General features: G+C 52.2%; 9 protein-coding genes across 9 annotated transcripts; 8 read left to right on the plus strand and 1 right to left on the minus strand.

The window, feature by feature from the left end:
* Positions 1 to 1,130: 1,130 nt before the first annotated feature.
* PV06_04683 (uncharacterized protein) lies at positions 1,131 to 6,215 on the plus strand (the record flags this gene model as incomplete). Its single annotated transcript, XM_016405606.1, has 5 exons — positions 1,131 to 2,666; positions 2,757 to 3,500; positions 3,573 to 4,609; positions 4,683 to 5,193; positions 5,256 to 6,215. The coding sequence occupies 5 exons, from the start codon at positions 1,131 to 1,133 to the stop codon at positions 6,213 to 6,215; spliced, it is 4,788 nt and encodes a 1,595-aa protein (XP_016263812.1).
* A 1,939-nt stretch (positions 6,216 to 8,154) lies between these two features.
* PV06_04684 (uncharacterized protein) lies at positions 8,155 to 9,213 on the plus strand (the record flags this gene model as incomplete). Its single annotated transcript, XM_016405607.1, has 1 exon — positions 8,155 to 9,213. One exon carries the CDS (start codon positions 8,155 to 8,157, stop codon positions 9,211 to 9,213), a length of 1,059 nt encoding a protein of 352 aa, XP_016263813.1.
* Positions 9,214 to 9,362: 149 nt separating this feature from the next.
* Positions 9,363 to 10,031, plus strand: PV06_04685 (uncharacterized protein; the record flags this gene model as incomplete). The annotated part of the gene is made up of 1 exon (XM_016405608.1): positions 9,363 to 10,031. One exon carries the CDS (start codon positions 9,363 to 9,365, stop codon positions 10,029 to 10,031), a length of 669 nt encoding a protein of 222 aa, XP_016263814.1.
* A 2-nt stretch (positions 10,032 to 10,033) lies between these two features.
* PV06_04686 (uncharacterized protein) lies at positions 10,034 to 10,246 on the plus strand (the record flags this gene model as incomplete). The annotated part of the gene is made up of 1 exon (XM_016405609.1): positions 10,034 to 10,246. The coding sequence occupies one exon, from the start codon at positions 10,034 to 10,036 to the stop codon at positions 10,244 to 10,246; it is 213 nt and encodes a 70-aa protein (XP_016263815.1).
* Positions 10,247 to 12,400: 2,154 nt separating this feature from the next.
* On the plus strand, positions 12,401 to 14,238 carry PV06_04687 (uncharacterized protein; the record flags this gene model as incomplete). Its single annotated transcript, XM_016405610.1, has 2 exons — positions 12,401 to 13,087; positions 13,207 to 14,238. 2 exons carry the CDS (start codon positions 12,401 to 12,403, stop codon positions 14,236 to 14,238), a joined length of 1,719 nt encoding a protein of 572 aa, XP_016263816.1.
* Positions 14,239 to 14,453: 215 nt separating this feature from the next.
* Positions 14,454 to 16,396, minus strand: PV06_04688 (uncharacterized protein; the record flags this gene model as incomplete). Its single annotated transcript, XM_016405611.1, has 7 exons — positions 14,454 to 14,693; positions 14,754 to 15,161; positions 15,263 to 15,526; positions 15,596 to 15,854; positions 15,922 to 16,046; positions 16,100 to 16,193; positions 16,245 to 16,396. 7 exons carry the CDS (start codon positions 16,394 to 16,396, stop codon positions 14,454 to 14,456), a joined length of 1,542 nt encoding a protein of 513 aa, XP_016263817.1.
* A 699-nt stretch (positions 16,397 to 17,095) lies between these two features.
* Positions 17,096 to 18,540, plus strand: PV06_04689 (uncharacterized protein; the record flags this gene model as incomplete). Its single annotated transcript, XM_016405612.1, has 1 exon — positions 17,096 to 18,540. The coding sequence occupies one exon, from the start codon at positions 17,096 to 17,098 to the stop codon at positions 18,356 to 18,358; it is 1,263 nt and encodes a 420-aa protein (XP_016263818.1). The 3' UTR covers positions 18,359 to 18,540.
* Positions 18,541 to 22,171: 3,631 nt separating this feature from the next.
* PV06_04690 (uncharacterized protein) lies at positions 22,172 to 23,307 on the plus strand (the record flags this gene model as incomplete). Its single annotated transcript, XM_016405613.1, has 4 exons — positions 22,172 to 22,285; positions 22,339 to 22,728; positions 22,830 to 23,060; positions 23,128 to 23,307. The coding sequence occupies 4 exons, from the start codon at positions 22,172 to 22,174 to the stop codon at positions 23,305 to 23,307; spliced, it is 915 nt and encodes a 304-aa protein (XP_016263819.1).
* A 405-nt stretch (positions 23,308 to 23,712) lies between these two features.
* Positions 23,713 to 25,040, plus strand: PV06_04691 (uncharacterized protein). Its single transcript, XM_016405614.1, has 2 exons — positions 23,713 to 23,876; positions 23,968 to 25,040. Exons 1-2 carry the CDS (start codon positions 23,814 to 23,816, stop codon positions 24,958 to 24,960), a joined length of 1,056 nt encoding a protein of 351 aa, XP_016263820.1. The 5' UTR covers positions 23,713 to 23,813; the 3' UTR covers positions 24,961 to 25,040.
* The last annotated feature ends 20 nt before the right edge of the window (positions 25,041 to 25,060 follow it).

Raw genomic sequence — 25,060 nt, forward strand, 5'->3', positions numbered from 1 at the left:
GGAAAATTACCATGATGGGTAATTCTGACGGGTGCTCAGAGCACCATGAAACGGGAGCTTTACCATTCAAAAGCATATGTAGATATGATGGCCATTCGTTTGTCATAAGATTCAACGGACGGTTGCTAAGTCTTCTAGTGTTTGTCTAGTATTCTTGAAGAACATGCCACGTAATTTTATCTGATCTATTTTTGGTGCTTTGTTGTGTTTCTGGCAGTGGGGGCGGTTTGTTGTGTGCGGCAGGAAGAGCGCAGCCTTGTGAGCCTTGCGGATACGGAGCCTGAGAATTTCCCGTACGGAATACACATCACGTGCCCGCCTATCTTCGGACATAGTTGCTGGGCATCGCCGCTTTTATCGTCTTCAATACCTGTACTCCGTACGGATACGGAGTCCAATTCAACTCAGAATCAGCTCACCTGTAGTCCCTAGATGTTGCATTTTCCACTCGATATCTTTCTTGTTTCCCCCCTCCACCAATCATATACAATGGGATCTACTGTGACTGACACGACATCGCATAGAAACGGTCAAGCTACCTTGCCGCACCTTGGACCGCCACACGGACTACAGTCTCATCCCCACGTTCTCCACTAGCACCATCAAGTCTGCCTCACCTACTCCATACAGTATTGTATAGTGAAAAGCTTCGTCGCGGAATCCAATCTGCTTCCGACGATGTCGCTCTCGCGCTCGGCTTGACGAGTGGATATTCGTACGTCGTATCTCTTCCCTTGTACGATTATACGATGGCCCTTAGGGATATGGGGATTTTTCATAGCAAGCCCACCCCCGAACTACCTGACATCGGGAGATGGAGGACTCCAAAGAAAGGGACGTGTGCGGTGGCTGTGTATCTTGTGACAATGTTTCACATTGACGCGCTATCGCAACTAACAGCTTTTTACACTGTGACTTCTGCCATGATCTTCAATGAGACAACTACACAGCGACTGGTAAGTACTGTGGCATTGATCTGGCAAAATGTATCCCTGAGGCCTGTGCTTTCAACAAAAAGTACGCGATTCCGACACATGGCGATGCTTCTATAATTCCTACCTTGCCTGTATTCTACTCGCGACGAATTTACGACCGCTGTGATATCAAGTGTTTCACACGAGAGACATTATATGGCTTTGTTTGTCTTTTTTCGCCAGACTTGGGCGCTCTTCAAGAAGAATATCTTGATTGTTGTTCGGCGCAATTGGTTTTCCACCCTAATTCGAGCCCTGGTCCTCCCTCTGCTGTACATCTTACTCATCTCCTACATACGAAATTTTTTCCTTCCCCCTTCGAAATACGGGTTTGGTGAACTCGATGCCATACGCAGCCCCGCCAATGCCTTCGCAGCTCAATCAAGCCGAGATCGAATTGTCCTCATCAATAACAACTACACCGGTGGCCTCATCGAGGAGGCCATAGACCGCCTGTCATCCACCTATGTGGCTGCTGGCGCCGACGTTCAGCATGCCTCTTCCGAATCCGAACTGTCCGACCTGTGTCGCTCATCATTGACAGGCACCACTCGATGTTATGGGGCAGTGTCGTTCTGGGGTTCACCGGGCGACAATGGCAGCGATACGCATTGGGATTTTTCGGCATATATGGACTGGGCTCTTGGATCGCGTGTTCATGTCGACCAGGACAACAACGACGCGCAACTGTACGCCTTGCCATTTGTTCATGCAATTAATTCGGCAATCGCAAATGTATCTGGAAAGCATCTTACCCAGGACATGCTGCAATACCCGTTCACATCTCAAACATTCCAGCAGCGTGAAGACCAGGTGCAGGACAAATTCATGTCTGCGCTGCAGAACTACCTGGCCCTCGTCATTTTCATTGCCATGTGCGGCATCACATACCACCTCCCTGGTCATATCGCCACAGAGCGTGAACTTGGCATGTCTGCCTTGATCGATACTATGAACCCGCAGCCGGCTCAATGGCAATCCTCTGCTGCACGAATATTCGCAGCCAATTCTGCCTTCAGTCTGGTCTACATGCCCGCCAGTATCGGTGTCGGCGTCATCATTGGCACGCGGATCTTTCTTCGGACGTCGGTTGGCATGCTGGTTGTCTTTCATATCGTCACCTGTCTCTCTCTGGCTGCATTCGCCGCATTGTTAGCAAGCTTCTTCCGCAAAGCTCGACTCTCCGGGATCACAATTGTTGTCTTTTCCTGTATCTTGGCTGTCATTGCGCAGTGGGCGGTACCTGGATTCTACATCGCCGTTGTCATCTTGTCCCTACTTTTTCCACCTATCAACTATGTCCTGTTCATGATCTATGTTGCCGCGGCCGAAGGACTGAATGAGCCTGCCAATTTCAGCCAGGCTTCATTCACCGCAAGGAGTACTCTCCCTGGATATTTTTACTTGGCCGCCGCTGTGGTTCAAATTGTCATATTCCCTCCTTTGACGCTGTGGGCGGAACGCTCACGCTACGGTACAGCGACCTCGTCGCGTGTAGCTGGCAATCACCTCCAAAGCAAGCCATACGCCCTAAGACTGACAAATTTGTCAAAGCTCTACAAGCCCAGTCTATTGGCACGATGCACGAGGGGAAAGAATGCTGAGACTGTTCGCGCAGTCGTGGATGTCAGCTTTACAGCTTTGAGGGGTCAGCTTGTGGCATTGCTTGGTGAGAATGGATCCGGCAAAACTGTAGGTTTCTGTTGCTCCCCAAAATCTGCTTTTATTCATCGATCCGTCTCACCATCACCGCCGTGTAGCTAGCTAATTTGCATTCAATAGACGACGATTGCAGCCATCACGGCTCAAGAGAAGTTCACTTCGGGAACCATCGACCTCGATAATGCCGGAGGAATGGGCTTTTGTCCACAGAAAAATGTTCTCTGGGATGAGGTTACAGTACTCGAGCACATCAAAATCTTCAATGAGCTCAAATCTCTGTCTGGTCGGGATTCAAAGTCTATGCTCCAGGAGACTTTGGAGTCGTGCGATTTGACCGACAAGACAGACGCTCGCACCAAGACCCTTTCGGGTGGCCAGAAGCGTAAAGTTCAGTTGGCCATGGCGTTCACCGGTGGAAGCAAGATGTGCTGTATTGACGAAGCCTCCTCAGGTCTGGATCCCGTGTCTCGGAGGAAGATCTGGGATATCCTTTTGTCGGAACGCGGCCATCGGACTTTACTATTCACGACACACGCTCTCGACGAGGCTGACGCTCTGGCCGACCATATCGTCATTCTTCAGAAGGGCCATGTTAAATTGGAGGGCTCGCCGGTCGAACTCAAACAGCGATATGGTGGCGATTACAAGATTGACGTCGAATACAGTGGACCTCTTGACATCCGCGCCAGCCGTGCTCTCCGTCACGAGCAGACCGGGTCGACTCACACCTTTTACGCCTCTGGGCCACTTGATGCAGGAAGGCTGATGGAAACACTCGAGTCCAAGGGACTGCATACCTTTGAGATTCAAGGTCCCACACTGGAACAAGTGTTTCTGCACCAAGCAGAGAGCGAGCCGGAACCTGTATCTTGGGTTCCCAAACCTCCTCCTCGGCTACGACGAACGGGCACGACTCATTCTAGTGATACGGCCGAGATGGAGTTGCTCTCCATTCACCCCAAGAGCAATACGACCCAACCTGGTGATACCCGTGAAACCCCTTTTGTACTCCCAGACAGCCGAGCCATCGGATTTGCCGGTCAACTATGGGTTTTGGTACGCAAGAGACTGGCCGTCTTCCCTCACAACTGGGTTCCCTATTTATTCGCCTTGCTGATCCCTTCGATCACGGCGGGACTGTCGACTTCATTCTTGACGGGGTTTGGCGGCATCACCTGTTCGCCCAACGATCTGTCACTTACGCCTGTCACCGCATCGATATCGGACTACTCTGGCCATGCATTTCCTGTGGCGCCGGCCAGTAACGTCGATGCAAACCGCCTGCAGGATATGTATGGTCTCTCCGGAACCAACACAGCTCTCAGTCCGAATCTGTCTCCTGACATAGTCACCACAAACTCTTACACGGATTGGAACTCGTTCATTGAATCGCGGTATTCCGCCATCCAACCTGGTGGGTTTTATCTGGGTAACGATTCCTCTCCGGATCCTGTGGTGGCGTACCGCATCGACGGTGGATTGCAGTACGCGGCCATCATGATGGCCGCGACCGATGCGTACCTGATGGGCACGAGTATTTCTTCGACTTTCCTCAATTTTGCCTTGCCAATTGGTGCTGCGCCCGGAGATTCCTTGCAACTGATTATTTATTTTGGGATCGCCATGTCCGTCACACCGGGACTGTTTGCCCTGTATCCGAGTTTCGAAAGGACCAGGAACGTCAAGCAGCTGCAGTATAGCAACGGTGTAAGACCCGGTCCTCTGTGGCTGGGGCACCTCTTGTTCGACGCCATATTCGTGGTGATCATAAGCACCGTCTCGTTGATCGTTTTCACTCAGGCCAAAAGCTCTGTGTGGCACTTTGTTTCCTACCTGTGGCCAGTCTTGTTTTTCTACGGGTTGTCAGCCACGCTTCTGGCATACATCGTCTCATTATTCGTGTCGACTCAATTGGGCGCCTTTGCCTTTGCGGCCGGTTACCAAGCAATATCGTTACTGCTTTACCTCATTGTGTGGGTTCACCCCCTCGAGTCCTGTTGCTAATAATTATCAACCGGAATACTGACTTTTGCAATCAATAAACAGCTATCTAGTCATGGTTGCTTTCAGTGTGGCCGACGATCTGCAGAGCAATCTCAACACGATACAATATACATTGGGTTTGATCATGCCGTCGGGCAGTCTTCTCCGTTCCCTACTGCTGGGATTAAATCAATCTCAGCTGCTGTGCCAGGGAGCAACGTACCGTGCGCCCGGAAGTATGTCTGTCTACGGAGCACCAATCGTCTACCTTGCTCTGCAGTGCGTCGTGTTTTATACCATCTTGGTCACCTATGACAGTGGCCGTCTCGCCTGGCTGGGCTCTCGATTTACGGGACTTTTCAGCTGTTTGAGGAAGGTTCGTGGAGGACACCACAACGTCGAACAAACTCAGCAAGGTGCGGATGTTGTGTCAGAGATTCAAAGAGCGGAGAGCTCACCGGGAGATGCACTGCGTGTACTGCACGTTTCGAAATCATTTTCCTCCGCACAACACGGACCCGTAGTTTCCGATTTGACTTTCGGTGTCAAATCCTCAGAGTGTTTTGCCTTGCTGGTATGAGCCGTCCCATTTTTTTTCCGCAACGAGACCATAAAGCTGACACTGGAGTGTTGTAGGGCCCCAACGGTGCAGGCAAGACCACGACGATCAGTCTGATACGAGGTCAAGAACAACCGAGTCAGATCGTCACCCGCCCAGCCGGCGATGTACTCGTGGATGGTCATTCACTCTTGCGGCAGCGATCCGACGCTCTGCTGTCGCTGGGGGTTTGCCCTCAATTCGACGCCATCGACATGCTCACCGTGAGACAGCACCTGAAGTTCTACGCTCGGTCCGCCGGCATATCACCGCGGATGGTGGAGCCCACGGTCGCACACGTCACGGAGGTCGTGGGGCTCAAACAGTACTCTCGACGCTTGGCGACGACCTTGTCCGGCGGCAACAAGCGGAAGCTGTCGCTGGCGGTCGCGGTGATGGGGAACCCCAAGGTGCTGCTGCTCGACGAGCCGAGCAGCGGCCTGGACGCCGTCAGCAAGCGGGTCATGTGGAAGGCTCTCGACGCCGTCCGACACATGAGTAGGGACCGACAGATGGCCATCATGATCACCACCCACAGCATGGAAGAGGTGGTGGCGTTGGCCGATCGAGTGGGCATCATGAACAGACACATGCTCGCCGTGGGAGAAAGAAAAGATTTGAGCAGGCGATACGGAAGTGGTTTCCACGTCCATGTCATGCTCGAGCGAAACACTGCCGTCGCCGACAACGGGGCAGAAGCAGAAGAGACGACGGCAAAGAAAGACGTCAAAGACTGGATCGAACAAAACTTGCCCGGTGCAGTGGTGGAACGAGAAATGTTACACGGACAGCTCCGGTTCTGGCTCCCAAGGCGTTGTCCAGGAGGGCCTGAGGGATCCGCCCAAAAAGGAGAAGCGGCTGTGTTGGCCACGACCTTTAGGATCCTGGAGACGAACAAACAACGCTTGGGGATTGAATACTATACAGTCGTACAGACGGATTGGGAGGATGTCTTCTTAAATGTCATCAGACAAGACCAAATTTCACGACATCGATGAACCGGGTAGTACATACTGCTACAACCTCACGGGGCAAGAATCTACCGAATTTTTACTGTTGAAGGGATTACTGGCGAAAATATCAGATATTCAAAGACGCCTGCGTGATGATGATAGAAACCGTATGGGCGTGAACGATATAGACTTGGGCGAAACGGACAGGAATGATACACGAGCGTATTGGATATAGCGATTTTTCATAACAAGCCTTTTGACTCTTTATCTTGACATAACTTGGTGAGCAGTTGAGCGTTCTGGTCGTCCCCACCTTTCTTGAACCCGGGCATGAGCGCCAACCATTGATACACGCTCCCTCTGAGCTCTTTGGGTAATCTAGGCGGTTCGTTGAGGACCTTTTCAAACCCGTCAACCACCTTTTGGGCGACTTCATCGATCATACTGCTACCGGGATTCGTGGGCGTGGCATCGGCAACTTCGTGCATACTCCTCGCCAAGGCAGATTTGTACTCGACCATGGCGTCGACAGACACACCGACGGTGCGGGGCCAGTTAGAGCTCATCAGATTCCACGAATCTCCTCCGGTGCCACCGCCGCCCTGGTCGCCGGCCCCTCGAAAGTCCGACCGTAAGATGACGGCGGGGATGTCCGCCATCTTGGCGACCATGTACTCGACCACGGTGCCGGCGTCGAGCTCGGCGCCGTCGTAGGTGAACAGGGCCAGGTCACAGGTCACGAGGGCGCGGAGGTCCTCGTCGCGGATCGAGTGGGGGCTCAGATCGCGCTGTTCCAGATCCTGGGGCAGGACGGGGATGAACCTCCCTTGTGACTTTTGGTGGATGGCCTGAGAGAGGAGTCTGTTGGTGTGTAGTTCCGCGAGCGTGAACAGTGGGCCGGCGTGGTAGTACGTGTACGATTGGGGTGGGTGGGAGATGGACGGGTCGAGCGTGGTGTGTGTGTCCAAGATGGCCGTTGTATCTGACATTTTTCGTTGGAGGTTTGGTCTGCGAACTGTTCACCAAGTTGATCGGGTGTTTTCACAACAGGGAATTTAGTTGGAGACTTTTCCAGAGATCGATTGTGTTCCAGTTGTATGGAAGATGTAAATGTAGATGAAAGTATCACATATATGAGCAAGAGTGTCGAGCCTGGTGAGCCTTGGATCTGTGTAGTACGGAGTACATCTACTCTCAGTGCAATGAAGAATGCCAGCGTATTACTGTACATGCTTGGAAGCAATTGCTTGCACCTTATTTGTTCTGTTGGTTGCCACAATCTTCATACATGGAACAAGGTCGTACACACAGTACTTGCAACCACAGAGAGCATGCCACACTGCGACGGTAAGGAGTCTCTTACTTATTGGCTGTAGGAACAGGATGGAATTGCCAACTGAAACGATCAACGAGCCGGGCAGTCTGATTGAAAACTTGACCACCATATTACGTGAGGCCAGGCTTCATGTTCTTGACGCGACAGGACGAGTTCGGTCGAAGATCTAAAAAGCCAAAATTGGCCTCACACGAGTCGAGTCATCGAGCGTTTGTTACTGCTGGCGCCGTCCATGTACGGAAGTGATATCGTCTCAGGATGCCGCGCCAAAATCACAATACTGTATGAGGTGGTATTTCTTCACTAGGAGTGTGCATAATGTGGGGGCGCGCCTACAGCTGTAACCGCACCAGTCCACAGCCACCAGGTTGAAGCTAATCAACAGGCTCTGCAGGCCCGTCCCTCCGTCCGCGAGTTTACGAGCACCCCTGTCCGAGTACGAGTACTGCTACACGCCTTGTTTGATTGCTTCAGCTTGCTTCTGCCTCTGCCCCTGCTCCCGCGTTGTTTGCTTCCCCATACGTATCCGCCCAAAATTCTCGAAGGGACGACTTTGTCCCTCACATACCTGATTTACTGCCTAGGTAGACAAAAATCCGGACACTGACAGTTGAGCATGTGAATCTGGACTTGTGCTTTGGCCTGGGGATGGCGTCCCGTGAAGACTACTCGGTCGGATGGATTTGTGCACTGCCCATTGAGGTAGCAGCTGCCAAAGCTGCCTTCGATCGCATCCACGACCCTATCCTGTCACCGGGTCCAGACTTTGACGACATCAATAACTACATCCTGGGAAGTGTCCGAGGTCACAATGTCGTACTCGTGTATCCGAGGTTGGAAACGTGTGAGTATGGTCAAATGTCGACATCGTTGACGAAAATCGCCACGCAGTTGCACGCGACCTTCAAATCTGTCCGATTCAATCTGATGGTTGGAGTCGCAGGAGGAGTGCCAGGCACCAAGGAGGACATTCGTCTCGGCGATGTCGTTGTGAGCAAATCGAATGCTGGCAGGCATGGCGTTATTGAGTACGACACAAATGGAAAACAAGCGGAAGGTCAGGCCATTCACGACAAAGCTTTGTCCGCAGATCACCAGCCATCGCCGTTACTGCTCGCAGCTACAGGCAAGGCCGAGACGGCCGCCATCTTCGATGAAAGTCAGGTGGCCCAGTACATTTCCGACATCATTCGGAAAGACCCTACCACTTTTGCCTATCCAGGCCCAGAACAAGACATCCTCTTCGAGTCCGACTATGATCACACCACTGAGTCCGAAGGCAACGGATGTGACCATTGCAACCCGGACAGAATCCGGCCTAGGCAGCCGCGTGACGAGCCACAGGACGTTATGGTTCATTACGGCCTCGTTGCTTCCAGCCATATTTCGATGCGCCACGGAGTGACTCGGGACAAGATTGCGCACGAGCAAGGAGTTCTCTGTTTTGAGACCGAAGCTGCTGGTCTTGAAGATGCCTCAAAGTACTTGATCATCCGAGGAATCTGCGACTATGCCGATTCACACACGTCCAATCTATGGCATGCTTACGCTGCCGCAGCTGCGGCAGCATATGCCAAAGAGGTCCTCTCGTTCATTCCCACGGTTCCCAAGAGGATATTCCTGGCACCAAACACATATTCCGAAGCGGCACCAGAAGAGGGACTAGTAGAAGAAGAGGAACAACAATGGTCCAGAACAAACGGCTGATTTTCAAATCCATTCCCAAAGGCATGCCCATGCCAGGCAAAGATCTTGTCGTTGAATGTCATGAATTCGATTTCGAACAAAGCCCACCTCCAGGAGGATTCACCACGAAGAACTCTTACGCGTCGTTCGACCCGTACTAGCGTGGACGCATGCGGGATGCGTCCGTCGAAAGCTACACGCCTGCATATGAACTCGATGGGCCAGTCACCGCACTGATCGTCGCCAAGGTCTTGAAGTCCGACAATCCGCAATTCAGCGCCGGCGACCTGATCACTGCGCTGCTCCTGATAGAAGAATACAGCGTTGTTTCAACCGTCGAGCCACAGCTCACCACCAAGATCCGCAACCCGTACAATCTTGACCTTAAGCACTATCTCGGAGCCGTCGGCATGCCGGGCCTCACCGCTTACGCATCGCTTTACGGGCACGGCAAGCCAGTCAAGGGCGAGACGGTCTTCGTCTCGGCCGCGTCGGGCGCAGTTGGGCAAATCGTGGGACAACTCGTCAAACGGGAGGGGTGCACCGTGATTGGATCGGTCGGATCCGACGACAAGTTGAAATGCATACTCGGCGAGTTGGGCTTCGACGGTGGCTTCAACTACAACAAGGAATCCGCCTTCGAGGCTCTGCCACGGCTCGCGCCGCGTGGCATCAACTTGTACTACGATAACGTGGGCGGTGAGCAGCTGGATGCGGCGTTGGTGAACATGGCCAATTTCGGCCGCATCGTGGTCTGCGGCATGGTCTCGCAGTACTCGCTCTCGGAGTCGGAGCGTTATGGGGTCAAGAATCTCGTCGTGTTCAGGAGGAAAGACTGACTATGAAGGGGTTTCTCATCCTAGACGAGGACATGGGTTCGGCGTATAAGGAGGAGTTTGAGCAAAATATGACCAAGTGGTTACAGGATGGTTCCATCAAGGGAGTGATGAGTGTGACGGACGGCATGGATGCTGCGGCCACGGGCTTGGTGGGCATGTTGACCGGACAGAACTTTGGCAAAGCCATCTTGAAGATAGCGGATCTTAATTGTTAAGGCCGGGATGGAGGCGTAACCGGGTCTCAACCCTGACCCTCATATATCAGAATACCATGTCCGTCAACCAGGTGAGGAATCACCCACCTCGCCACCTCGCCCTGGCCGTCAAATTACCAGCTCGTGGCGGCATTTTCAGGGTGAGAAGCCTTCTGAGTCTAATCTATAATCTCCAGGAAAGAACGGAATTAGGAGAGACATCCGTTGCTGCTGCCCCTGCTTGCAACTACTGGTTCGCGAATGATGGCGCTGATTCAGTGCCTCTTGATTGAAATTCTCCGATCAGTCACCTGCTCTTTTGACCGCTCTACCATCAAGTCGGGGTTTCTCGCGAGCTGCACACTGTTGTGTCTTGCTCTTGAACTACCAACAGACTACCACCCTTGGCACAAGCATAATTTTGCTCGACAGAGCGGTCTAGAGCGCGATCAGTCTCAGAGGGATGTCTTCCGAGTTGAAAAACAATCTCCAGACAGCAAGGGCAAGGCTTGGTTCCTTTCGCGAACGAGCCAATTGTATTGGAGATGTCTGTATATACGGAAGACCTAACTCAGAGGATCATAGCGGACGACAACAGATGACAAAGCATAAAGTTTTGTACAGTGGTATTGGCATTTCTACCATTGGATCGAAGATCAGGCGACTTCGAGTCGTCCAATAGCACGATTGAAAGTGGGAATGCAGCAGGCAGCATCGTCCCCGTTGTCCTCGAAATCGATTCGGGCCTCAAAGGAGGCTAAGCACTGATAAAGAGACTGGCGCAGGCACCCTTTCCATCACAGAATGTAGTCCAGAGCCACGTCCTCATAATTCAGTCTTCAACGAGGAGTCACACGTCCCGGTAACTCCGCTGGTGTAGGTGGATGTTGTCACGGTCCACAGCCCAAGACGAAGCCGCAACGAAGACGCAGAAAGTGCCGGTCGTGAGCACGGCCGCTCAGACGTCAAAGGAGGTCGGCGTGCATTCGGCAGGTGCAGGACGGACGGAAAGTACGGACGAAAAGAGGAGAGGAAACAGGCCAGTGAGCTCATCGGGGATTGGGATCCGTTGGATTGGACTCGTAGAAGTTGTACAGCCGGGGTCGTCCTCTGCATCAGGTTAAGTCAGTTACTCAAGTGTCGAATCGTTGAGAGTTAAGCCCACGCTGCGAAAGATGAGAGAGAAGAGGGGGTAGAGCGACCGCGTTCGGGGCTCATGGGAGAGGATCGTAACTCGCGAAAACAGCGAGGGGGGTTCCTTTCGCAATATATCTCCTGGCCTCTTGTTGAGTGGGAGTTGCAGTCGTAGAATCACCCCAAAGCCGAGGAAAGTCACGTGACCTACTCAGTACTGCTCACTCCTATTGCTCTGAGCCTATTGAGGTACAGAAACCGCTTCATAGCTTCACTACATGGTCAACTTAGTTCTTGATCATACCCGCACGTTTGAGTATGGATCAGTTTCTGAACCAGTTACCCTTCGGCCTTTGCTACCTCTGCTGCTAATCCCTCATCAGCAAACCCGTGTCTCGTGACAGGTTAGCGCCTTAGCGATTCATGACACTGGGTGACTCAAAGACCCCTCCTTGGCGCGTAGACACTCGACCACTGTGGCGAGTGCCCCGGGTTCTCTTGTCCTCCACTGCGAAAGGAGGCTTCAACCTACAGTAGACCCCCGCGCCCCAGCCAGCCAAGCTTCCATCCTAGTTGCGCAGAACAATCCAACACATACGGAGTACGACTTCCTTGGATCCCACCCGCGCTGGATTAATGCGATTGCAAGCAGCTCATCATGGCCTCCCTGTCAGCGGACCGTCTACACAGCACTGGAAGGGTTGTCTTCCGACTGGCACCGCACCAAGCCACGAAAAAAGGGCCAGATTTGTCCGAGTCCGGAGCACGGCACGTGGGGATCAAGTCTCGCGCACGTAGCGGTTGCAACACGTGTCGCAAGAGAAAGATCAAGTGTGATGGTACTTGAACCTGTCTCGTAGTCTCACTGTGGATGTGTCGGTGGCCGTGGAGGTGTTTTTCTTCACAGGGCTGGCCGAACGTGCGCACAATTTGGCCCTTGATTACTGACCATGCATCACAGAAGGTCATCCCGCTTGCCGTCGGTGCATTCGCTCCCGGCTATCCTGCGGCTACCAACTTCATCTGCAGTGGGAGCAGGACATGGTGGCATCCGGCAAATGTCACGGCCGATCAGGAGTGTGGTCCAAGACCTCGAAGAAGGTGCCCCAAACCCCCCAAAGTGCGTCGACGACAGCCTCCGCGAAGGCGTCCATGCAAAGAAGTCACACACGATCGGTCACCCCCCTGCCCAGACATGGCCACTCGAAAAGTCACATCTTTGTGAACACGAGCACTTCCGATATGCAGTTCCTGTCTCGGCTACAGGACGGCTGCGCAAAGAGATATCGATCTCTGGCAGGGATTGCGATCACTGCGGCACTGGAGCCATCAGATACTTGCTTGTTGAGTCCCACACATGCCTTCGAGACCCTCTCCCCGCAATCTCTTCCATCAAGTTTTCCCTGGAAGCGAGCGGTGCCTGATTACGATCCTTTTCTTCTATCTTATTTTGAAACGGTCATTTGTGCAACCAGCACCTTGGTTGACGACATTCACTGCAACCCATTGCGGAGTCTGATCCTACCCACGGCGGCGGTCTCCAAATTGGCCTATTACGGCCTGCTGATGCTGGCTGCCCACTACCTGCAGCTGGTGGATCCGCGATACTATCAAGCAGAGATGGAGCTTCGTCAAAAGACGCTCACCAAAGTACGTCGCGCCATGACTGGTTCTCGCTGGTGTGACGATGATGTCTTCGTGACAGTCATGATCCTCTGTTCTCATGATGTAAGCTTTTCTTGACCTGCCAGTTGAATAAAGGGCAATATCCCTGCCAGTCACTTCCCTGGTGCCCTTTCAGGTATCGGGGTCGCATCTCTACCGAACTGACCTATCTGGCACTCTAGATCTCCCTTCACTGCGATTCAACATGGCTGGTCCATCTCAAATACTACCGCGAATATCTGGTGTGGAGGATCAGACATCCGGGCTTGGCCTCGGCCAGGTCGCCACTCGCGCACTACGCTGCCAGTTACTTCGCAGCTCATACCGTGCTGGCCAAGTCCCTTTTCAGCATTGCCGACTCGGCGTCACCGGCAGCGGTGAGCTCCATCAACATATTTCCTCGTGTCTCATTAACAGATGGGCAGCTCGCACTTTTGGACAGGACTTTCGACTCCTGCAATACTTGGACATCTACGGAATTCATCTCCTCATTCATGTCAACAGAGAGTCTTAACGAGATCGACCCCTGGAACGGCTACAGTAACTCCCTTCTCCTTCTCATCAACGAAATCGCTTGTCTCCGAGAGGACGCGGTGGCAATGCATCATCACCGTCTGAGCCAAGCGAGGATAGAAGCTAAAATTCGTTTGTTGGAGACAAGCCTCAGCCGCCTCTCTCAATCGAGCCCCGCGTCACTGCGTAACACTGACCAGCAGACACTGTCGCACCAACGCCGCCTGCTGGAGGGAAATGCCGAAGCATACCGACTCGCCGCGATCCTATTTCTGAACGAATCCTCGTCGCCGAGGTTTCTCGGATTGGCGACCACGAACGACGCAGGACCAGCGATCCCATTACTCGATGCGACGAAGCAGCAGCAGTACGTGAGCGGGGTGCTCGAACGCGTTCGAGACATTGTGATGCACACCGATTTACCGGTGTCATGGCCACTGTGGCCACTTTTCATCGCAGGATGCCGTACTGATGCCGAGGAAGACAGGATGACGGTGCTGTCATTGCTCCAATGCGCTCAGAGGAAGAAACAGTACGAGAACATCCCGCGGGCACAGAAGGTTATCGAGCTTGTTTGGCAGCATCAAGACACGCAACTGGATAACGACTTCGGCAAGAAGTACCAACGACCTGGAACAGTCGGGCGCTACGAGTGGGAGGTGATCATGGACCTGAAAGGTTGGAGACCAAGCTTGGCGTGATATCCTCATTCGGGAGGCGATTGCCCCAATGCAGAGATGGATTGGAGGGATACTGGAAATATTCATAGGCGCTCAGAGGATTGCAAGCAATGCTGGTTCCTGCGCAGCTTGTACATTCCCGCTTGCTGGCCTCCGTTGAGAAGGGTCCCCACCCCCACCCGCGTCCCTTTCTGATTCTTCGCGGTCACATTGTCCTCGATTCCACCATCAACTCTTCACAAGCAATATCTGAATCTCTCATTCGCCCAGTCTGAGACATCCAGGTCCATGTTCCCGCCGTCACTTCCCTCGGTTTCCCCTGCGAAGTTGACGGCCGATTCGATCTTGGGCTCGGGGTCAATCATGCATCCTTGGGCTCGGTCGCGACGCTTGTTCTCCCACGCCATGTAGAAGCGCAGACCGAGGACGGTGGCGAGGCCGATGCACATGCATGCAAGGATGGCGGCGTACGCGGACTAGCCACGATATGTCAGCATTCCTTCTTCCTTCTGTCTCTGGGGTCATCTTCAACATACTTGGTAATTTGGAGCCTCTTGAGCTTTGAAAACCATCGGCCCACCGATGTTTCCGGCGCAGTATCCTATGAACAAGATAGCTGTCACGGTGGTCTTCTTGGTGTACCCGGCGAAATTGCTCGCGACGATGCTCAGGCTGAGCGGGAACCCGCACGCAAAGACACAGGCCAGCCAGATCCCCACCAATCGTCCTATTTTGTTGGCGCGTGGGAGTTGACGCACGAGCAGGATGCCCACCAGGGCGATCACGAGCATGAACGCCATGGTGTAGCAACGCATCCGTCGGTATTTATTGGTGATGTACGCCGAGACGAGAAGTAAGCAGAAGCTGATCACCGGGGCGGGTATACCGAGGAGAAGAGTATGGAAGGTATCATATCCAAACCCCTGAATGACGAGGCTCGAAAACTGCACAGCCAGTTGGTCAGCATCCGTACAACGTCTTTGGAGGAGGTGAGGAGAGATCAAATGGGCTTGGATCAGGGAGATACCCAGGGGCTGGTACTAACGTTGGTCACACCTCCGTTGGGCAGAGCGACCATTACGGTGTAGACGAACACGAACCATGTTTTGGGATCGATCAAAGCTTCAATGAATTGATCTCTCCGCCACCGGGTGCTCTTGTAGGTTTTCTGGGCTGCCTGTGGTCTCCGCTGGGCGAACTTGCGTTCTTCTTCGGTCAAAAATCGAGCTGTCAGGGGAGAATCTGGCAGGAAGATGAGTAACACGACGCCCCAGATGAATGTGACAAGCCCGAAGATGATGAAAAGCCACTGTATCAGATGTGTCAGTCACTGGATCACCCCCCTTCAACCAGCGTCACCGAGAGGGACTCGACATACTCTCCACGCAGCGACCTTGCTTTCAATGTGCCCTATGGCGTAAGCGAGAAGCCCCCCGAAAATGCCGGCAAAAGCATTTCCGGAAAACCAGATGCAGGTTCTCATGGCGTGTTCGGAAGGTTTGTACCAGATGCCGACAAGTAAAGTGAAGCCGGGGCTGATGGTGCTTTCAAACACGCCGAGGAGGACACGGAGCACAGTCAATGAGGCGAAGTTGTGGGCGACAGCATGACAAGCCATGACGATGGACCAAATGATCCTAGAGAAGGTGTCGCGAGATGAGAAAAGATCAGCGTGTAAAGGGAAGGTTTCCGGGGAGTGCCTACATGGTGATAGAGAGATACTTTGCAAGTGGGAACTTGATGAATCCAAAGGACGCAGGATAGCAGGCCACCATATAGCCATAGTAAAAGGCACTAGAGGCCCACGAGTATTGGTCACCCACGAGACCCTGTTTCGACGCAACATTAGCAACATGACTGGGAGAGGCCCGACGAGACTTACGGTCCCCTCGGGAAGACCAAGAACGGCAGCGTATCCCAAGGTCGTCTTGTCCAGAAACTGCAAGGTGTATGAGACCCAGAGCAAGGGAAGAAGCCTGCCTGTTGATCAACAATCGCGGAAACCGTTGTCAATGATGGACTCTCACCAGAAGTCAATTCTTCGGACCAATGTCCTTTCCTGGCCCTCGTCCATACTGACGACGCCGATGGAGGCCTCAGGCTCCTCTTTCTTCATGTCGGCGCTCACCGTGAGGGAAGAGACCATTCCTGTATCAGAGACTCTACCCTTGGGATTCATCTGGAATGGAATGGGGGAAAGATGCGAGTCAAGGCAATAGTGACTCTTTACTCGTACTTGGTATGTGAAGAGTGAAACTATGGCAAAGAGTCGGAAGCAGTTGGTTAGGATGCTCTTTCAGTTGGACGTTGCAGCACTTATAAGCCTGGGCCAACCCCGTTTCGAGAGAATCTTGTCAAGACAGACATCCAGCCGGGGATCTTGACAAGTAGACGAGAAGCTCGAAGCGATTGTAGTCCGGGCATGCAAGTCATTGAATGTGCCATCTCAGACGAAGTTTCCGGTGGTTGGGACCAAGCATGAGACAGAATGATTTCTTGAACTTTGCCGATGAGCGGGATAAGAGAGGGGATCCACCAGCTTGCTTTGGGCGCCAGTCTTGATCGGGCAATTTGCACCTCGCCTAGACCTTCATTCAGGTGAGAAGGTTCACTAGGATACGATGTGTGGGGCTCCGAGCTCATTAGAGGAACCGGGGCAAGGGTGCTCTAACGTGTTTGGTATGTTGCTCTCGGCATCGTCGCTTCGAGCTTCTCATCGATATCAATCATTCCCGGTTCGATCGTGGCTTTAGGACTTGAAATTCCCGTCGGAGCCGAAGCCCAGGGGGTTTTGACGTATATAAGCAGCGACGGCACTGTCTGCGTCTTGGATACCTTTGCCTTGGTCATATCGGGGTGGAGAGTCGAACCAGAAAGCATGCAGATCGCCCAGAAACCGTCGTCACTGGCCAGGGCTCAGGCAGACATTCTGATTCCCGGGAAAGGGGGGCCCATTGCCAATGGCGTCGTGGTGTGGAAAGGCAACACCATCGTCTATGTAGGCGCCCAGGACAATCTGCCGGAAGAGTATTGCACGCTCCCTTACAGTGAACACAAGGTGATCATGCCCGGCATGTGGGATTGTCACATCCACTACCTGGGGGCTACTTCGGTGATGATGGAGACATTCACGACTACCTCGCAGTCGTTGGCGGGAGCGAGGAGTGTCCCGGACCTGCGCAATACGGTCATGGCCGGATTCACATCGGTGCGAGAAGTTGGCGGGTACGGGTGCGAGCTGGCAAAGGCAGTGAAGGAGGGAGCGATCATGGGGCCAACCATCTACAGCTCTCACAGTGCCATCAGTATGACCGCTGGTCATGGTGATATCCACAATGTTCACCTCGAAGGATTCAAAGACCTCTGCGCGCACGGGTTGCCGTTCACCATTGCGGACGGGGTGGACGAGTGCATCAAAGCCGTACGCTTGCAGCTTCGTCGGGGTGCCCGGGTCATCAAGGTCTGTGCTAGCGGTGGCGTGGTGAGCGAGCTAGACGATCCTCGTCATCAGGAATATTCTTTGGAGGAGTTGAAAGCCATTGTCGATGAAGCCAGGCGAGTTGAACGGGTGGTGGCGGCGCATTGTCACGGCAAGGCGGGAATCATGGCTGCTTTGGAAGCGGGATGTGCCACCATCGAGCATGGCAGCTATCTGGACGAAGAAGCCATCGACATCATGGTGAAGAAGGGGGTGCTCCTTGTAGCGACCAGGTCTATCCTGGAAGGGGGGTTGGAGTCGCCCGAGCTCTTCTCTCCTGGCTCGTACGCCAAACTCGTGCAAATTGCCGATTCTCATGCGCAAGCATATGCGTTGGCGGCCAAGAAGGGGGTCCGGATCGCCTTGGGCACCGACATGGCCCTCAGTGGGCGGTCGGGCGCTCTCTCGTACGGGAGCAACGGCCGTGAAGTCGTTTTTGCCGTCGATGCCGGCCTCAGCCCTCTACAAGCGATTGAAGCTGCCACTGCCAATGGACCGCTGACCATTGGGCCCCAAGCGCCACTCTCAGGTCAGTTGAGGGAAGGGTACGAGGCTGACATGATTGCCTTGACTCACAATCCATTAGACGATGTCAAGGTCCTGGCAGATGCGAACAACGTGTCACATGTCTGGCAGCAAGGGAAACTGATCAAGTCACCATAGCAGAGGAAGCCATCGATTTAGATATAGGAATTGTTTGAGAGACACGTGGCCAGGGAGATCTACAGAAGATGTGAGGCTTGGTTCTCATATTGATCTAGCATGTCAGCATGTCTTAAAGTACTCGGCTTACATCGTTCCATGCAATTCCGGCCGCTGGGTCGATAATGCCTCTGTCGTTTCCGTTCGTCTTCTATCTTCTTGAGCTTGGTAATGCTATCAAAAGAGAGGCTCAAACACAATTGACGAGGGGACTCCTACGCGCGAAGGGAGTGTACTTTCTGCCCCTGATGGGTATTCTACTGGGTACAACATGAAAATGCGCGTCAACTTTTTAACCGGCTGTGCCCATGTTAGACCATTCATTTGCTTCCTAGCGACACCTGATATGTCTAATGCTCAGGACAATCCAGCCAGATCATGATCGGCTGGTAGACCTATCCCGACCGCCAGTCACTCCCTCCTCTCTTCAAACAATCTAGCTTGCCGCTCACTCATCCAAGCGTTTCGGTTGTCGTGCAATGGTCGCTCGAAATCAACAATTTCCTTCGCTACGTACAATGTCCGGCCTTGCAAGAGGAGTTAATTGCAAATACTTCTTGTGGTGGTAAGAGAAATCAAAAAGACTCACCATGTAGAGATTCGTCGATACAAGCTAGGCAGAGCGCTTCCGCGACCTCTTGAGCAGAGTTGATCGGCATGCCCTTCTACATCTCGCTGAACTCAGAGCTGAATTCGGTCTCTGGGACTTCGGTCAGCTCCATCCGTCACTCCGTGTGCATCTGGTTTGGAGTGCCTGTCATCCATGGGGCCACTAGATTCACGCGAACATTTGCGGGCTTCGTCATCGCTGCAATGGCCCGCATGATTCCGAGTACCTTCGCCAGACAAGTCAGCAACGTCCTTTCCTGAGCCGTGCGGACAAGGCCTTACCATATGCTCTGCAGCGCCGTATCGCACAATCGGTGGTGCGGCAAAGTACCCAGGAAGTCAATGGGTGACCTTCAAGTATCACAATGGAGCCTTATGAGGTAGCAGAGCTTGTAATGGCGAGAGAACCCCCCCGGCGTAGGGTTCTTCGCAAAGTAATGCGAGGCGAGCTTTGTAGCTATGGTTGTTAGTTGCTTCTCCTAGAGGGGATAGGTCCAGGGTAATACTTCTCAGTACGCCGTTTACGTCAACATCGATGAGCTTGAGATTGGGCTCTTTCAAGAGTCCGCTCTTGTCTACTTCGTCGTCAAAAAGCATCGGAGGACGCTCCGGGACGCTTGCATTCACCAAAACGACGTCAAGCCGGCTATACTTTTCGAAAGTTGTTTGGAAGAGAGCCCTCAGCGACTCCCAATTGGTCACATCAGTCTGTTGGAAGAGACCAGTTCCGCATTACGAGTCAGCCTGTAAAGATCTACTCACCAATCTTAACAATGCCATCCATCTTTAGAAGGATGTTTAAGCAACAGAGACATCCGTGTTCAAATCCTTCCCTCATGAGGTATGCCACGCCGTTCAAAACCTGTCACAGTCTGGACATACTTTATCAGTATCAAGCGAACCTCATCTGTCACAGGATAGCAGCAAGCTATCCCCCATTCGAGAAGGCAGGTAACCTAACAACCTCTTTCAGAGAGATAAACATAGACTCCAGAACAATGTAGAGACCGTCATCGGTCATCAGAGCATCCTAAGTAACAACGATACTACAGTGTTAAAGGCCTCAAAACACGTAAAGCGCCTTCTCAACTCCTTTTTTTTAATTTCCTCACATAAATAAGCTCAATTAAAGACTCCCTCCAAACCACAACTTTAACAGACCTAGTAAGTTCGTAATCATAAATCTTCTCATACCGCTCCCACCGTGAAGCTCATATTGTCCTAAGACGCGATGTCATTATCAGAGATCTATCAAACCCTAACTTCGCCTTATCGGTTTCTAGCTCCGCGTCCCGTACGCTCTACTCTGCTAAGCGAGCTCTCTTCTGAGAGCGCACATTCATCTTAATAGTCCCCATGGGACTTTATCGGCGTCACAATACAGCACTTTTCCCAGAAGGCGGTAAAGATTTAGCTGCCGCCTTCAAAGCGTGCATATCTATTTACGTGCAACGATTACCCAGGGCACCCATTTTAACTCCGTGAATAAAATCGACGAGGGCAAATAGCCAAAGAGTTAAGGAAAAGAGAATGCAGCGTTTCAACAGAGGAGCAAAGATATCGACCAAGAGATAATGACCACAGTCTTAGAAATACTTTACTTTTCTTTATAGATTCAGAACGGGATGAAACAAACCCTAGCAACTATGCTATTTTTAGTAGATAATAATGAATAACGGAGAGTACCCGAATTTAAATCTCTAAAAACGTCGAACAGCTGCCTCCGCCCTTAACCGCGATATTCTATCTTCAAAAGCCACTATCAACCTTATCCTAGGACACATATTAATAGATTGAATTCATTCCTCTGTGCGTCACATAAAAAAAATAAGTCAGGCTCAACTTTCCGCGCTAGAATGGAAGCTCCACGCAGAACAATGCGTGCATTACAGAGGGACCGCACATGTCAGACTCAAGAACCTCTACTTCGAATGAAACAAGCCTAGAGAGGTCAGTCGAAAAAACGTCGACAGGATCAAAGAAATTTTTTCCTACAGAAACGATTCGTCGTCTGAAGCCCAGACATCATGTTCCCGCTGTGGTGCGAGAGTTCCACTGGCCTCAACAATAGCCAGCTGGCCAAACAGACTCCGAAAAGCTCATGAACTCGCCTGAGAGATCGTGGAGATGGAAAGCCACCTTCTGGAGAGTCTAAAGCTGGATGAGGAGAGGCTGAACCGCATGAAGTCGTTAGGTCGTGGCTTGTACTATGTCTCGAAGAATATAGCTGTTGAGTCCGCGTTTGACTGGAGTGAAGACCAGCCAGGAGACAAGTCTGAGGGCGAGTATGCGGATGGGTGACCAGACTGAGCGAGGATGCTCAGAGGTAGAGTTGCACCTCACAGGAAACGTAAATATGTTGCAATCAGGAGACGTCTCCATCGGTCACCGTTCACCGTTGCTACGATTCCGTGACCTAAATTCTCGTGATTGTACTGTAGTCCCATAAATGTGGTTACATGAGACATACATAGGTTGACACCCCTAGATAGTGGCAGACGCCCTAACCGCTGAACATAAGCAACGGTTATTTCTCTGCGTCAAAGTCGACCCACGAGTCTGCGTGACAGCTCCTTCACAGCCTTCGTTCCTTCACGTTATTCCCGAGGCCTCGCGGAGCCCGGATACCGCTTGCCCTGTAAGACGGCGACACACGCAGATCGACCTGCTCTTGTTCTCGCCGGACCTTTCGAAGGTCGGACACAATTTCGATGCCTCTGATCCTTATGGTTACGGCCTCTGTCCGTTTGAGCCTCATCCTAAACCGTGGCACTTTCGACAGTGAAAGATGTGCCCAAAAGATCTGTTCGGAGCCGCACATAGTGTGGGTAGTAACGGTGTGATACGATATGGTGTCCTCAAATTGCACGTTCTGTGGGGCGATGTGTTTTTCTTTGTTGTTTTGATTTCAAGATTCAAAGAATGTTGAATTTCCCTCGCACGCATCATCGCCACCGCCTCTTCAAATTGTTCTTTTATTGCCTCGCTTCAAGATAAGTGAAAAGTTCAAAACCCAAGCCCTCCTCTCACTTTGTTGCGAGTTTCGCATGTGATTCGATATTGCATCGCAACTCCTACAACACTCATCCGTCCATCTATCTTTCTTCCTGCGATCCTGCGCCACGTCCCCGTCATCTACAGCTCAAACGTCTCAGGAGAAGGATCATGTCGGGCGCAGAAGTCAAGAAGCGGCAAGTGCCGCAAGTCAACGGCAACATGAGCACTACCAATAATATCACAAAGAAGTCAAAGAACAAGGCAAAAACCAACGCAAACACCGTGACATGGCGGGAGATTTCTGAATGGCATCTTGACAACAAATATATCCTTAGTGGCTACCGACGAGAGAAAGCAAACTATCTGGAGATCCTCACCAGCCTGACTTTTCTACACAACGAGACTTGCAATACACTCATCTGATTGGGGCTGTCCTCCTACCGCTCGTCGCTACTGTCTTCCTGCGTTACCTGGGCCAGGCTCAGTTTCACAATGTCGTGTCCATGGATTATGCCATGTTTGGCATCTACTTCTGGTGTGCCGAAATCTGTTTGATCTTAAGCACAATGTACCACTTGATGCTGCCTCATTCGCATCAAGCAGAACAATTCTGGCATGGGATGGATCTGCTTGGTATCGTTGTTGTGACAGTCGGTACATTCACTTCTGGAATTTACTATGTCTTCTTCTGTGAACCGAGCTTGCAGAAATTGCACTGGGGTATTGTAAGTCTCTCTAAGCGAGAGACCATCGCGCCCTTCACATTACCTTTCTCTCCTAGTAGACCAGCAGACCAGCAGACCGTGTCACTAACCACGATTTCCAGATTCTATCCACCGGCACTGTCACCGGTGTCCTCATCTCGAATCCCTCGCTCCGAACACCGCGTTGGCGAAAAGTCAAAGTGAGCGCATTCATTACTTTTGGCGCGTCGTCCTTCATACCCCTATTACATGGAGTAGAGCGATATGGACTTAACTACATGCTCGAGCACTCGGGCATGAAATGGTATCTACTCGAGCTTGTATTCTATGGCACCGGAGTTAAGCTATACGCGGTATGTCTACACGCCCCCTGCGTTGTCATCCACCCTTCTCCCTCAGCAGACTCACATCATTCTACAGTTTCGAACCCCCGAGCGTTTAGCACCAGGTACATTTGATATCTGGGGAAGTTCACACCAGATCTTTCATGTTGCCATCTTGTGCGCCATGTACACACACGTGGCCGCTCTCCTGCAGGGTTTCACGACCTGCCATGCACTCGACGTGTGCCAGCTTCAGGGCGTTTCTCAAGCAAGTTGAAGCTATGCCGAAGGTTGGGTTACTATGAGTTGCTGTGGAAAAGATGAAAGTAGAAAGCAATCAGCGATGAAGGCGAAATAGATCAAGCTCCGGGACCCATTAGGCTGCACGTAGCTATTGCTCATGACCAAGGCTTTAATTACACATACTCTTACCGGACTTAACAGCATATTCACCTTCCATCGTGCAGCTCAATATGGGCCAGCGCTGCCTACAACGAGCCACTCACAAGGCGTAACGGCTCGTATATTTTCGTATCTCGGATCAACTATTCTTCCCTCTTTCCCTCCTTCCGGCCCCGGGATTGGTTTGTTCCGCTTCGGCAATTCCAATGTCCATAGCCCAACATCACCTCATTACAAATGTAACGAATAAAAATACTTTACTAGAGATGTAGATATAGATGGCGTTGTGGTATAAAAGCAAGGCGATAAACCTAAACACCACAAACTGCTTTTACAGAGTAAAGATCTACCTTAAAGCAAGGTCCCAACATCATCGTCACCATGCCACCACAAAGTCCAGAAGATCTCGACACTCGTGCGGTCATTGACCCAGAGATTGACGCTGTATGAGTCCACATCATACTCTCTCTCTCTCTATATCTATATATATATATGGTCGATCATGAGCAACTGACACGCCAATGTATATTTCTAGATCCTCAAATCGGGCAAATTCACCTTACCCAAACTCGACACATCATCAGTCGAAGCCGGGATCAAACAACTACGCAACCTGGAGACGCTCTTCCCTCCACCACCACCGACCCCCGAAGTCGCAGAGTCCATTCACGAATTCACTGCGCGTGACGGCTTCCGACTCGTTTACCACATCTTCCAACCCGCAACTTCTCCGACCCGAGGTGCCCGACGACCACTCCTGATCTACTGGCACGGCGGCGGCGGTTGCATGGGCGATCCGTACTCGGTCTGCACCGTGGCTCGAGACCTGGTGGTGGCGCACGACATGGTGGTCGTGAGTCCGCAGTACCGTTTGGCCCCCGAACACCCGTGGCCCACGGGGATGAACGACGCTTGGGACGCCTTTGTACACGTTTCCACCACGGCGTCTTCACTTACTCTCGGAGCCGACGTTTCCGCCGGCCTTCTCCTGGGTGGTGTCAGCCAGGGCACTCGCCTCTCAAGCCTCGTCGCCCTACAGGCCAAAGGTGCCATCGCCGCGACCACCCCGCAACCGCAACTCCCCAGGGTGACCGGTCTGTACTTTGACGCCCCTTCTTTCATGACACCGGACAATGTACCCGAGGAGTACAGGTCACAATACCGTTCTCGACACGACGAGAGATGTCTCACGGCGCCCGTCCTCGACGCCGACACAAAGGCACTCTTCGACAGGGCTTTCCAGGCCGACCAGACGTCACCCCTGTACGTGGCGTTGAACACGATGCCTCTGTCCAAGCACGCCGGGGTGGCCGACCGTGCATACTTTTCCGTCTGTGGGATGGACATTCTGAGGGATGACGGGTTGATCTACGCGGATATACTGGAGAAGACGGGGGTCGAGACCCGCGTGACAATGTACCCTGGCACGCCACACGTATTTTGGTCCATCTTTCGAATGACGACTCAGGCCCAGAAATGGAAACAAGACAAGACAGATGGTGTAAAATGGTTACTCGGGAGAGAGTGAGTGTATGTCCATGTGATTGAGCAATTCTGGACATTGGTATTGTGTAGAATGTACTTTCCCTACTCTTTCGATGTATATATGTATATATATATATATATAT

Source organism: Exophiala oligosperma, assembly GCF_000835515.1.
Source record: "Exophiala oligosperma strain CBS 72588 unplaced genomic scaffold supercont1.4, whole genome shotgun sequence".
In the NCBI taxonomy this organism is placed as follows: domain Eukaryota; kingdom Fungi; phylum Ascomycota; class Eurotiomycetes; order Chaetothyriales; family Herpotrichiellaceae; genus Exophiala; species Exophiala oligosperma.

Coding starts and splice junctions, on each gene's coding strand:
- PV06_04691 (XM_016405614.1), top strand. CDS start 23,814: ATGCCACCACAAAGTCCAGAAGATCTCGACACTCGTGCGGTCATTGAC. Junction 23,877..23,967: donor TTGACCCAGAGATTGACGCT/GTATGAGTCCAC, acceptor GTATATTTCTAG/ATCCTCAAATCGGGCAAATT.